General features: G+C 37.8%; 1 protein-coding gene across 12 annotated transcripts in view; it reads right to left on the reverse strand.

Annotated features, from left to right (window-relative positions):
• Positions 1 to 6,427: 6,427 nt before the first annotated feature.
• Heph (hephaestin) overlaps positions 6,428 to 14,782 on the reverse strand; it is an 80,971-nt gene continuing 72,616 nt past the window's right edge. For 11 of the 12 annotated variants that reach the window (XM_075958761.1, XM_075958759.1, XM_075958764.1 and 8 more), the window contains 2 exons: positions 11,786 to 11,830; positions 6,430 to 9,247 (listed from right to left, as the gene is read on the reverse strand). In XM_075958761.1, coding sequence (XP_075814876.1) covers positions 9,015 to 9,247; positions 11,786 to 11,830 — 278 coding nt within the window. In that variant the 3' untranslated portion in view covers positions 6,430 to 9,014. Of the gene's footprint in view, positions 9,248 to 11,785; positions 11,831 to 14,782 lie in introns of all 12 variants that reach the window. The other variant, XM_075958754.1, reaches the window with a different exon arrangement.

Consider the following 14,782-nt stretch of genomic DNA (forward strand, 5'->3'; position numbering starts at 1 on the left):
ATTTGGAAGTGCAAATTATATGCTGCTGTCTCCTGAATAGGGAGAAGCGAGAGTCAACTGTTGTTTTTTAACTGCTTGAGAGACAGTGAAAATTTCAATAGCAAATATAAAACTTCAGAAATATATTAAAGTTCTTTTTGCCAAAACATGGAAATTCTACTTTTCTAATTTCTTTTTACAATAATTTAAAAGAAAATATTTAGTATCTCATTTTCCAGTCACACTAAATCCATGGAGGGCTTGTACATTATGGCTTGAGATGTGTTTCAGTATCATGAACCTGAACGAATTGCTCAGGCAATTATTCAGAACTCCAAGGACTGACTTACAGATTGGATGCAGTTTCCCAAAGCGTAGCAATGATAACCTCTGAAGCTGACATATTTTTACAAATAATATTTGCAAGGATTGTTTTTCTGACCCATAATAACAACTCTATTATAAATTTAGAGGCAGAAAAATATTTTCTACTTATCTCGAAGAGGTTTCTCCTAACAACCAATTAAGAACCTGAACATTTCAAAAGTTAAATTATATAATTCTGCCAGCACTTGGTGTAAAAACAACTCACTAACATCAAAATATACAGCGTGGGAAAGAGAAGTCAAAGGTACATTACTTAGGCAGTGATTAGAAGCGTGCAGAACTTTCCTTCTTCAATCACCCGTACTTGACCCTTCACTTTAGCTTTGCATACTCTGCAGAGCCTTATTTCCGACTTTAACATCCCTTCTTTGCTTGCTTTGCTTCTAAGCAAAGGTTTGTTGTGTGTCATTTAAGGCTATAATTGGGCCTCATTCCTGTATATGAACTAGAATGCCACACATCCATGCAACTCCAATACAAATGATTTAACTCAGAAATGCATGGAAAGAGTCCAGATTCTTAATCAGAGTCGTGATGCCCACTTGTTCCTGACTGGATCTAAGAAATAATAGACAAATAAACAGTGGCTTTGGGAGATAAAGGTATTAGAACTTTTCAGTGAAATATCACTCATATTTTCTCATAGGCACCAAGGTGAAATTTAGAGTCATGTGGTCCTGAAGTTCAAAGTCTTAATCAATCCACAAATTGCAAACACAGTAGGGTTCATACTAACTTCTTCCAAGGGTAGACCTTAGATCTCCCAGGCCCCTGGGATGTCCGAGGTCTTTGTCCAAATCTGTATGTACTTGGTTTATTTGCAGGTGGTTGTGGAGTTTGAATTTTTCCTAAAGGAATGTTGAAAGAAGTAGCGTGTATAAGGGCAGAAAATGGAAAACCACCAAGACCGTAAATCAATGAGCATATCTTTGCCAATTAAATACTGAAATACTTCCCATTTGAGCAGTATATCAGCACTGCCTCAAGATCAACAAAATGAACTCCTTTGGATAGCCCATGACTCTGCTTAATTCCTGGCTTGATGGAGATTCTCATTGTCAAAAATTTTAATACCTTTCTTTGGATATGGTGTACAAAGACAAGAGCCAGTTGAACTTCACAGTGACTTCAAGTTATTTAATTCCTTCACAAGACTACAAATGTTACACAGAAGTATTCTTTAAGGGAGGGAGACTTTTTCCATGATGCTTAGGGGTCGCATTCTGAAAGCCCTGGTTCTTGCTCATGCACACATTTTTATAAATTTCAGGCAGGTATGATGTCACTTTTGGTCATAAGAGAGAAGTGTCTGGTACCTAGGCTAATCTAGGGACAAAAAAAGACATGGGGGCTTGTTGTTCTTCTCCTGTATGGACACCATATTTCTAAGAGTAGGCACAACAGGTAGAAAATCTTAGTAAGTTGTGTGTATCTCTAGAAGGCAGAAAAAGAAACACATAAATTACATCCTTGCACTTCCTCGAAGACTGGAAGAGCAGAGGCACAGTAGAAGTCTTCATTGTGACATGGCCTTATCTTCCTCAAACTCTGAAAGGGAATCCCTCCCTCTTTGAAAATTTGGTTTCTGTACTTTCAGATTACTTTAAACAACCAGGTAAAGAGCAAAAAGATTTGTATTTTCTTTCCTGATCTCTCTATTTTTCCTTTTCTTGTTTTATTACAGTGCCTAGGAAAACCAGTATCATGTAAAGGAGAGTAGTCAGGAGGGATATACTTTCCTTATTCCTAATCTTGCTGGAAAAACCTCTAGCTTTTCATCATGATTTTATTAGCTGCAAAAGTTTGTAGGTGTTCTTCATTTAATAAAGTAAGAAAGCTACCCTTTATTACTGTTTTTTTGTATTTATATGAGTGGGTGTGTAGACATTTCACATAACTCTTCTGCAACTATTGACATTATCAAATAACTGTGTTTTCTTAGGTCATTGATGGACTAAATTACATTAATTGATTTTTACATGTTGAGTCAGCCTTGTATACCTAGAATACAGCCCACGTGTACTTTATGTAACTTAATATTTCCTAAGGTACTTATTAGCAAAATTTCTATTGCACCATTTTTTTTCACCTCAAGTTTCTCCTGGGTAATTTTGTTGACTTAGTATAAAGTAGGAAGTAGTTTCTCTATTGGAAGAAACTACAATGAACTGACTCAACTACTTCCTTAAATCGTTGCTGGAATTCACCAGGACACCCATCTTCACCCATTGCTTTCTATTTAGAACAATTAAGGAATTTTAAATTTAAAAATTTAAGTAATTTGTATACTGATATAGGTTGGAAACACTATGGCTGTTGAGCTGTTCATATCACTCACTTATTATTATCCTTTTAATAGCTTTATGATCTATAATAATGATGTAGAAGTAATAGAATTGGTAATATAAAGAATTTACTGATAAATTTAGTTAGGAAACTTATACAGACCTGTTAGAGATAAGGGAAATTGAACACTTTATAATGGAAATGTTTATTCACCAGGACTGATTAGCCATAAGGCTCCATTCCTATGACAAATAAACAGGCCTCACTAACAACTAGCCATTAAGCCCTGATTCCCATTCCCAAGGACATACTTCTAATGGGCAACTCATAGGGGGAGGGGGCAGCATAGAGTCACAACTATTGTTAAATTCTGATATGCCATTGGGTTTCTTTTGCCCAAAGACCTCGATTTAAAATCATACTTAGATGGTCAGTGAGACTTTTATTTTATCCATGAAGCATTTTAAACTATATTTTAAAGTATTAAACGTTGTTTTTCTTTCACCTACTGATTTCTAGTTTGGGTCCACTGCAGTTAAAAAAAACAAACCATATAATATTAATTTGTCTATGTTTAATGATGTTTATTGTATGCTCCAGGATATCATATAATTTTTGTACATTAATGTTCAATGCACCTTTTTGTGATAAAAACAACTCAAATGTCCACAATAAATAAAATGAAAAAATCACATTATTCTCACACAATAGAATACAACTCAGAAATTATTTCAAAAATAAGATGCCAGTGGAAAGTCCAAGGTCCTCCCCCCTCCATTCAGGTCTAGGAAGGTGAACATCCAAACAGCCTAGGCTCCCACAAAGCCAGAACATACAGTAGGATCAAAAACCCAGTGCCATTGTCCTTGGCTTCTCATCAGCCCTCATTGTCTGCCATATTCTGAGAGTCCGGTTTTATCCCATGCTTTTTCAGTCACAGTCCAGCTGGCCTTGGAGCTCCCTTTAGATCAGCCCCACTGTCTCAGTGGGTGGGTGCGCCCCTCGCGGTCCTGACTTCCTTGCTCATGTTCTCCCTCCTTCTGCTCCTCATTGGGACCTTGGGAACTCATTCCGGTGCTCCAGTGCTCCAGTATGGGTTTCTGTTTCTATCTCCATCCATACCACAAGGCAGGGAACCCTGACTGCTCTTCGCACTGGAGAGGGAGGGGGAGAGGAGTGGGGAGAGGGGGAGAATAGTGGGAGGAGGGGGAGGGAAATGGGAGGCTGGGAGGAGGCAGAAATTTTTTTTTCAATCAAAAATAAAAAAGTAAAGGAGCAAATATTTAAAAATAAATAAATAAGATGCCAGTACATACAACAAGGAAGTTAGATCACATAGTACACACTATATGAATTGTATCTGTGCACAATTCATGCATAGACTCTTCACTAGATACAGAATTGAAATGATGGAGTGAGTCAGTTTCTCAATATGTAGTCCAAGCCAGCTTTCAACTTTCAATAAAGTCTAAGCTGGCCATGAACTTCAGTCTTCACTGATTTGCATTCCAAGCTTTAAAACTCTAGGTGTGTGTACCACTATGCGTGGCTCTTTTTCTTCCTTCATTAGAAAAAATACTACGACACTTTTTTCTAGTTTTCAGAGTTTCTAAAAGGTAGCCACTGTCACTCAATTTGCTGTTACTCGTTGGTTATTTCCATGATTATGTTTTTCTTAGTTAGAATTTCTATTTCTCTGAAAAGACACCATGACTATGACAACTCTTATAAAGGAAAACATTTAATTGGGGTGGCTTACAGTTTTCGAGGTTTAGTCCATTATCTTCAGGGTGGGAAGCAGAACAGTGTGCAGGCAGATGTGGTGCTAGAAAAAAAAAGCTGAGAGTTCTATATCATGATCTTCAGGGAGCAGAAGCAACTGTGTATCACACTGGACGTAGCTTGAGCATAGGAAACCTCAAAGCCCACCTCTACAGTGACATGCTTCCTCTAAGAAGGCCACACCTGCTTCAACAAGGTCATAATTCATAATAGTGCCACTCCCTTTGAGCATTCAAAAACCTAAGACTATGGGGACCATATTCATTCAAACTATCACAATTTTTTCTAAAATTTCCTACCTTGCTTGTTTTGAGTGTAAATATGCTGCGACTTGGCTGTTCCGGGTAGAGAGTCATATGATGCAAAGCTGACATTACATTTTCAGTCCCGCTGTCCCTATTTAGTGATTTTCTCTTTCTTCTTCTGTTGTTGCCTCTTTAATTATCCCCAGGGTCTAGTTATCTTCAGGGAGATCTAAACGTACAATATGTTGTTCAAAGTAGAGACTTAATTATATTTTTGAAGCTTCCCTTTTCTGTCTGAAAAATCAATTGTAAGTCCGGAGAGAATCTGAGAAAAACATCAGGAAAAGAATACAATAGTCTAGGAAACAAACGGCTTTGAATTTTTTGCCCTCTTCGTTTTGAGAAACAGTTTCATTCAGTGGCCCAGGCTGGTGTGGAACTCACTGCACAGTCTAGGCTGACCTTCATCTTGTGTCCTTTATGTCTCAATGCTGGGATGGTATGCATAACTCACCATGCCAAGTTAACAAATAGTTAAGCTTTGAAGTGAAGTGGGAACCAACAAAGACATAAACAAATAAAAATATTTGGGTTCAGCAGGATGGGTCACTGGGTAAAATTGCTTGTCATACACGCCTGATAATGTGAGTTCAATCACCCGAACCCACAGTCGGGGGAGAAAATCCATTTCTGAAAGTTGTTTTCTGACCTCCACATACAGGCTCTGGTATGCGCTCCACAATAGTAATAAGAAAAACAAAATTGTTAAAAAATAAAATATTTTAAAGATGTATTGGAGAGAAAGCAAATAAGACACATTATTGTATTGATGTTGATGGATGAGAGTATATTTAACTATTTTTTGCATAGTACCTCCTTAAATCCATATTTGTAACAACTTAAGTAAAAAATACATCCTTTTCTAAAATACGAAGGCTCTAAGATTCCATTTTTTGATTGGAGGCAGGATTATTCACAACAAATAAAAATGTATTTTGTTTGGCGACAGAGATGGCTCATTGGTTAAGAACAAGTACTGTTTGTGCAGAGGACCAGAGTTCGGTTCCCAAACCTACATTCAATATCTTGACACTATCGGTAATTCCAGCTCCAGGGTGTCTGATGCCTCTGGCCTTGCTCCATTTCCTCATACACATATACATAATTACAAAATAATTTTAAAAATTAGTCTTTTAAAATGCATCATGACATACCTATATCTCCCAGTCTCACATATGCAAACTAAGGACTTTCCAGTTATATGAAAATTACCAACATTAATTGACTGGGTTCCCTGGAATAGAGTCAGTTTTCATTAATCTCCACATAAACAACAGATCAAAGGATGGCTGTCGGCTGCTGCTACATCTATCAATTTGCAAAGGCTTAAATACTAACACTTTGTTGTGGTAAATTGTTGTAAAAGAAATTCAACGTGATAAAAAAAACTGATATTATAAAGGACTTATTAATAGATTTGCTTAGAAAAGATTAAGTCACACATGTAAAACTTAGCCTGAGTAGCCCTACTTACAAAACACCGCAAAGGTAAGTAGCATGTTCACCAGGCCTGAAAGAGATGAGTAAAACTTAAGATCCTAGAATGTGAATGTTTATTCACCAGGGCTCACCAGTCATTTGGCCCTAATTCCTATACCAAAGCTATACTTGTAAGGAGCAGCTAGAGTTGGAGCAGCATAGAGCGACAGTGATCACTGAGGTCCTGTCTGCCATTCAGTCTCTTATGTTCCTATCAGGAAAAACAAATGCTGTTACAGGGAGCCCACCAGAGAAGAAAACTCAGACACTGTTTATATCCAACTGAAAGTCTTTATTCCAGCCAGCTGGGACTACACACAGATATTCAGGACCCAAGTATAGCACTGCAATTTAGGGTAAGGGGGTTTTTAAAGGACAAACCATATCATGCTACCTGGCTCTGCAGTTGCGCTAGCAAGTAGTTTAACAAAAGGTAATTCGCTGGAAGGGGAGGTTTGCATAAGCGGGCAGTTTAACAGAAGCCAAGATAAATTAGCTGGAGCATCTTGAATTCAGGTTCCTAGAACAGAGTTAGGTAATTTTCCACATCAAGGAGATCAAATTCTAGTCAAACCTAAAACAGCTTTGACGGGAATGATGAAGGAACACGAAGATGAAAGAACCTCTGTACCATCCTGCTCCGGCACAATTTCGCCATGTAGAAAGGATGGCCCTCTGTAACAACTATTCATAAAGGAATAACACTGGTACACTTAAAAACAATGATGACAGTATCTTTGCTATGTAATTCTAGCTACCTAAGTGACAAGAATTGCAGTCTCCCGACTGTTTAAATTGTTATAAGTGTGAGCTTCGGCCAGGACAGAAAGAGATTTTAGCATGCCAGTGTTTGTGGGACACATAAGCCTAAGGTGTATGTAAGTCAATCAAACCTTCCATTCATTTCTGACTCTTATTTGAGCATCGTCACAGTCAGCCATGTACACTTTGGTTAAGAGTCTACAAAATATCTTCTAAGTGTGTAGAATCATTTCTCTCTAAGAAGGCATATTATTTCTAAAACAGGACAATAGGTAAATATGGTACCTAGATTTCCAGAAATTTTCCAGAAAGTCACTGAGCATGGACGAGTAAAACACATTATTCTGGTCTTTGTTTTCATCTCTGGCCTCTGACCTGCAGCATCCTGTGGCAACTGGAAACCAACTCTGTGGGTTGCTAACTAAGTAAACAAGTTGCTAGGCAACCTCACAATTTGAAATCAAGTGCAAAAGAACGACAAAGAATAATAAGAAGTTTCCAAGACAAAGGGAGAATAGGACATTTTTAAAGTCAAAGACATGAAAAATTGAGTCTCCCCTTAATTTGCAGCTGAGTCACCCTAAGTAAAATCATTTAATCTCCCCTTTAATGAACCGAGGCAAATCCAATCTAATCAGGAATTAGAATTATTTGCTACGTGTAGGAAGATCACTACACACCTCTGTTATTACCTTGTTTTCTGTTTTGTTTCCTTTCTGCTTTTTTTTTCAACCCAGGGACTCTCTTTTATTAGGCAATTACTTTGCCACTAGGCTATACTCCCATTCCATTGCTATTATCCTTACTCTCCATGATGCCCCTTCTCTTCTCCATTCGCCATGTGGAAACTCTAGTGAGAATGGGCTGTCTTACTCCATTCCGTTTCTCCTGCCTTTGTTTTCTGATCAAAGTTTCAGAGAGGATTGAACATGCTGGTCAGAAAGAGATAATGCTGTAAGGTACAGGGAGGAATGATTCTGTTCTATGAAGCTGTCTGCAAACTGCAAACCTGTCTCTCGTATCCCCATAGCCATCCCTACCAACCAAATCGCCATGCATGCACCTATCTCTTTTTGCCCAGTGGACAGGTGTGAGTCTTGTCTCGGTGCCTTCTCTAGCCACTTTTCTTGACATTCCAAAAATGTTTAGCACCCATAGAACTTCTCCTCTAGGATGTTACTACTCTGACATGGAGGCTTACGTTGAGAAAGCACCCAGATCTCTAGGATCCACAAAGGGTGTCTAGATTTATAATTTGCCTCCCCAGATCACTGAAATCCTTTTGTTTAAAACGCAGTTCCACCTCCCAGTTGCCATGAGAATCATCAAAATTACCAAATCCAGTGTTCCAATTTTGTAATAAGTACTTTAATGGATAGGATTCACTACCTCAAACATGCAGAGATCATCCCAAAGTCCCTTCAGTACCACTGTGAAGAAACCTGAAAACTGTTTTACAGGTGTTTCTGGTTCCAGAGTTTGTAGGTACTCATAACAACCACAGTTCTTTCATCTAAATAGTCCATTGCCAAAGAAAATTAAAGAGTAATTTTGATTCCTACTCCCCACGCTACCTCTCATTTTCCATAATGCTTATGTTCTTGGTCCTTTATTTAGTTGTGGGTTATCTTTGTGGCTCATCATTTGGCTTCAATTAAAAGTATACTTTTCTAGCTAGGTTCTAGAAATAAAAGCCAAATTAGATAACTTCTTGGTATCTATTCTGTGAGAATGATTACATTCTAGGAATTTCCGTACAATACTGAAGGGTGACATATCCTAGATACTAAAATTTGTTTACAAAGGTACTTACCTAATCCTAACTGCCTCAGGTTGCAAGGAAAATTAAGAAAAAGTAAGAGCATGATTTCCATGTAAATAAATAAAGAAATAGCCAAATAATTTTGATTCCATCCTCTGCCTTTCCACTCCCCTTACCCCTTGACAAAAGAGGTTCCTGCTAGTGCACAGCTTCCTGGGAGCATGGGAAACATTCCAGATGTGTTTTCTGAAGATATCTTCGGGATTCAGCTATTACTGCTTGAGAGACAAAAGCTTGAAGCTATCATCAAGAATAGACCTCCTGTTGCGCCGAAGCTTTCTTTGTCGATGCTGGTACCAGACTACGCCACCAAGAGCCAGAGCAACAACAAGAAGAATTACACTTATGGCGATCAAAACAGAAGACAGAATCTCAGCATCCTTTATGGGAATCTTCATGCCCAGCAGCTTCACATTGTCTTCTCCAATGTCTCTTAGGATCACTGCTGAAATGGAGGAAGAGGAAAGGGATACCTAGACATGAGATTACCTTTTACAGGCATCTTCTAGACAAACAAGTCCATGAAAATAGGACAGAAGACTTGCCCCCATTCCTCAAACCAGCTGATGAAGATAGATTTTAAATTTATAATCAGATAATTCATATAATTACAATATCACAGCTAGAAGCTCTTCTTGTCAATCAGTAATGAACAATGTTTTTTTGCCCATGGGGAGTCCTAAGAGTCACTGGAGAATACTTAAAATCTTATGCTATAGAAAAAAGAATTAGACTTGATCTGCATGGACCCAGAGAGTAGAACTAGAAGAAATAAGTGAAACTTCATGAGGACATTGAGTCAATCCAACTTATCAACATTCATTTTAGCCATTAGACTGTGACAGCTTGCCACGATGCTGTCTGGACTCCCACCTGTACAGATCATGTTAATAGCAATTTCAGCTAGATCTTTTCTGATGGTTGTTATAGTTACTGTTATATAAACATTTCACTGTCCTTAATTGATCTACATGACAAAGCTCAGAATTTCAAGTCACACATTCCAACCCTGTCATTCAGGCTTCAAACTACCTTTCTAGTCTTATCTGATATTTTTCAACCACAGTAACTCATCCTTTATTTCCTGTAAACATGGCGCCTCTATAGGTTCTGACTTTGTTCATGTATCTTACTTTGCCTGAATAATTTCCAACTTTTCTTTTTCTTTGTAACTCCAAGTCAAAAGTTACATATCTGCAATTCATTTGGACAATTAGGGGTTCACGTCTCTAGAACACAAACTGGCTGTGTTCTTCCGGAACCTATAGTTTATTTAGTCTGTGACCTAGGGCTAAATGACTGAATCCCTAGTGAATCTTTGTTTACTCTGAGAAAAATGTAGATAATGATGACCATTCCTAAGAAAGGGGATTATTATCAGATTTGAATGAGTTAATAATATGTATGAAATATTTAGCATGGCACCTGGTAAACAGCAAATATATAATAATTATAAGATAGCATTGCTATTTACCCCTTCTGTGCACAGCATCTAATATTACAATTATTGTTTCTGTGTCTCATTCCATTTTTAGGCACTGGAAAGTAGCGATTATGTCTTATTTGTTTTTGTGCCCCTGGTAAATGACACTTGTTTGATGAATGCATAATTGGAAGAATGAATGTTCTCAGAAAACTGAAAGAAGATGCAAAGTAATGAGTTCAAATAGAAACTGAAAAGCATTCTGGTTCTGAGTTTACATTCTGGCATTTAGTCTTCTTGTGACCCTGAACAAACTTTCAATTTAGAATATTAGTGAATTTTGTTAGACCTACAATTTTGACAGATTTTTCCTCAAGTGAGAGTTTATAAAAAATGCACATATAATATTTATGTATATGTATACAAACATGCACATATTATATACACATATGCACATGCATATGTATATATATGTAAAAATAATAAATGCATACACACATATATAAATCATATATAAATACATGTATGTGTATATACACACACTCACACACACTATATATATATATGTATGTATATATATATATATATATATATATATATATATATATATATATATTATAGGACTTTAGGTTACTTGAGTTGAAGGAAATGTGATCTGCACACTGCCCTTTCAACCTTACCTCACCTTCCTCTAACCTCTCCAGCACACATCCCAATCCATGGTTAACAGTTCATGAGACACTTAAGTAGATGACAGGGGCTTTACTAATGAGAAGCTGGTTTTCAGTAGAGCTGAAAAATCTCCAGAGTAAACTGATACTCTTTAGTGTCCCCTTTAGGTGGATTTTTTAGTCTTTTGTGACAGGATTTCACTATGAGTCTAGGTTTGTCTAGAACCAATGATTCTCCTGCTCCACTTCCCAAGTGTGGGCATATCAGGCATGATAGCACCCATGGGTCTAATAGTCTTTGTACCTCACACAACTTTCTGAATCTTTCCTGGTAAAAGGCACAAATGGAGTAAAGAATGAAAGAATAATTTTGACCTAGGCATCATAGGAAAAGAAGCTTTATTTTCTCAAAGGGAAGAAAACGAATGGTTCCCAAGCTACAATTCCTTGGTATTCTGTAGATGAAAAATAAAAGAATAAAAGTAGTTGTTAATGGGCATCTGGTATTTGTTCTCATCCCACATTGTCTGTGCAGGAATCCTTGTTTCGGCTACAACTCTTTCAGGTCCAACCTAGCAGGATTTGGAATTTTCTTCTCCCTCATAAAACATTTCGTGAGCTAAGGTTACAGCTTTCTATGTGACTATTTCTTCAATCCAGCTGTTATGGGGGAGACACGAGGTGAATAAACATGTCAAGGGTCACTAAATCCCAGTTCATTGGCTTCTGACATCTTACAGAAATCTTAAGTTGTTATATCATGGTGCCGAAGTTTAGTCATGCTAGAAGTCACACAAAGTTTAGTTTAGTAACACACACACACACACACACACACACACACACACACACGGCACGTAACTTCTCAGTATATATGCATCATCCTACATACCTTTTCCAATCTCTTTGGTAACGGTACTCATAGTACTTAAATGTTCTGTGGGAAAAGACAAGAGGTTAATCCTATTTTTCTTTGTGCCTATCGAGAGGATTTCTATGGCATATTCACATTACTTGAAACAATTTCTTTTTGGAATTTACTACTTTTTAAAGGTCTCCCTGATTGGATTTGATATCTGTTCTAAGAGTACAAGGGAATCCATGCCTGGTACTTAAAACCTAGTCAAAAACCCATAGCAGGGCAGATCATAGGTCCTGTGTGGTGGTGGTGGGGTTATGGACTACTGTTGTTTAGCAAATGAACATAGTATCAAGCCACCTCTTAAACAGTTCCATTTAGCCTTCTAGACATACGGTATTCTCAGCTTAAAGAAAAAAGACTTTTTCCTGTGAACAATAATGAAAGGAAAGGCCTATTGCTGTGCAGATGCTCAGCCCTGAAAAACACATTTGTACTATCCACGGAAAAGCTTGAGGAACACTGTGAAAGACATGTCATGAAGAATGGAAGCGCTGGAAGACATGGAGAGGGACTGCAAGAGATCATCTCCTGAGCAAGACAAAGTCTCTGCAAACACAAAGTCAAAGCAGGTGCGGCTCCCTGCAGCGGATCTGCACAAGAACGGCACTGTCAACAGTCAGGCACAGATGGAAAAGAAGCACAGGTCTCTAACCCTCATGGTTGGCCTTTGCTACAGATAAATTCAGGGAGAGTGAGGACCATTGCCTTCAGTTAAGTACCCACTGAGGATCTCACCAGGCTCCAACAAATAGTTCCAATTCAATGGTCATACAGATGGCTCTGATTAAACTGAATGTCAACAAACCAACCTAAAAGTCATGAATCTGAGAAAGGGACTGGTTGAGGGAGGATGGCAGGGAACGGGGTAGTTAAAGGGAGAGAGAGAGTAAGCCAAATACATTAACAGAATGTATGAAACTGTCAAATAAGGAATTTCATCAGTAAAAAAATCAATATTAAAATGTTAATTTAGTTTGGACTGGTCACAGGAAACAAGAGCAAGTGCACAGACCTAGGCAGCCAAAATATAACTTAGCCCTCTGCCTTTACGTCTGTGTTTCTTGTCCCTTTCTCTATTCCCATTGAATATTATGTTACTTCTCTTGCACCATTTCCCAGCCTCCCTGTAGAAAGCCCCTGCTCTTTGTCAAATGTGCTTCTCTACACATTCAATCCTGTCTCAAAATACTACTACTACTACTAATTCTCCCCTTCTTCAGTGAAGCAGAACTATTTTCTGAGGGCGTGCTATTCAAATATTGATTCTCCTGTTTTAGTAAAGACTGATTGCTTATGCGGATCACATTAACCAGAGAGAAAAAAAAAACATTTCTTGTTATTCTTAACCAGTAGTTCTCTTCCTCCATGGAAGTCTTTGATTATTAATATAGTCCTTCTTCATTTCTGTCCCAGGAATCAGACATTTTCATTCCAGTCACTTGTATCTACTCCAGTTTGAGCCCTCATGCTAAATCATGATCATATTGGATTGCTCATCCAGGCCGGCACCATTGCAGAAATCCCAGTGCTAACAAAAATCTCTTTTTAATGCTTATTGTTTTGCTAGCAAAAATCCTGCTGTTCTCCCATCAATAAACATTTTATTACTAAACCATTTGACTTCCGAGACCCACCAATTTCATTTATATCTTCTCTTCTACTAATGACAAGATTAAAATACACGGTCTATAACTTCAAACACTAACATAGGGAATCACAGTAACTTTCCTTGCCTTGTATTTTACCTAATATGCTGAATACCACCAGAAAAAAAATCATAAGAATACAGAGACTTGGATTCTCCCTGTCTAATTTTAACTAAGCCCTCAATGCTATAAAGCAATACTGACTTTATTTCTCACTCCAAAGAAGCTATCCTAACACTTCTCCCAATTTCCTCCAATAGCTCCCCCTCAGCAGATGACTATCAGCTGAGCCACAGAGAAATAAAGAGAACATGAGGCAGAAAATCTGCTTGTCAGGACCTTCTTTTAAACTTACATACTGATCCTCTTTTTTTTCTGTCTTCTCTCTTATCACAATAGAAAGATTATCTTCCTCCACTATTGTATTAATCCTTCATCTTAGATGTGGTTCATGTACCTCATAGCTTCATCAGAAACTTTATCCAAGAAACGGCCTTTTTAAAAATTGGAAATGACCTAGAGGTCCCTCAACAGAAGAATGGGTAAAGAAAATGTGGTACATTTATACAATGGAGTATTACTCATCTTTTTTAAAAAATGACATCATGAAATTTGAATGCAATCGAATGGAACTAGAAAAAAATCATCCTGAATAAGGTAACCTAGACCCAGGAAGACGAACACGTTAATATCCATTTATATGTGAATATTAGCTGATAAGTAAGTGATAACTAAGCAACAATGCACAGACCCACAGAGGGTAGGTATAAACAAAGAGATCTCATTAGGAAATGGAAGGTAGAATAGATTATTACAGATAGACAAGGATGGGGGGATCTAAAACAGAAGGATCAAGTAGATGGCAGTTATGGGAGGGGTAACAGCTAAAATTAAGTGACATTCGAGGGGCAATATAAAACTAATATAATAGGAACTTCCTAAAATACATATATTTAGGTGATCTAAACAGCCAAATAACAAGAAGGCAGAGTCCCAGCTGTCCATCTTTTGTCACCAAACAAAGCTTCCTGTAGCAGGATTGAGTACATCTAGTTAAGTTGTGGGCACAAGGGCCCCAATGGGAAAGCCTAAACAACTAAGGGTGTTGTCAAGACTATTGATTGTTCTCCACAAACATAGCAAGAACCCATTTCTGAAGACAACACCAACACAGCTCATTGCACATGGAGAAGTTAAGCTGGTGCCTACATAAAAGCCTCTACCTCTACGTTTTAGCATCTTTGGCACAGAAATGTACTCTGCATTCTCTCAAAAGAGAAACATAAACACCAAGTCCACCACAAACCTTCTGATCTACAAT

This window comes from Microtus pennsylvanicus, chromosome X (assembly GCF_037038515.1).
Source record: "Microtus pennsylvanicus isolate mMicPen1 chromosome X, mMicPen1.hap1, whole genome shotgun sequence".
Classification (NCBI taxonomy): domain Eukaryota; kingdom Metazoa; phylum Chordata; class Mammalia; order Rodentia; family Cricetidae; genus Microtus; species Microtus pennsylvanicus.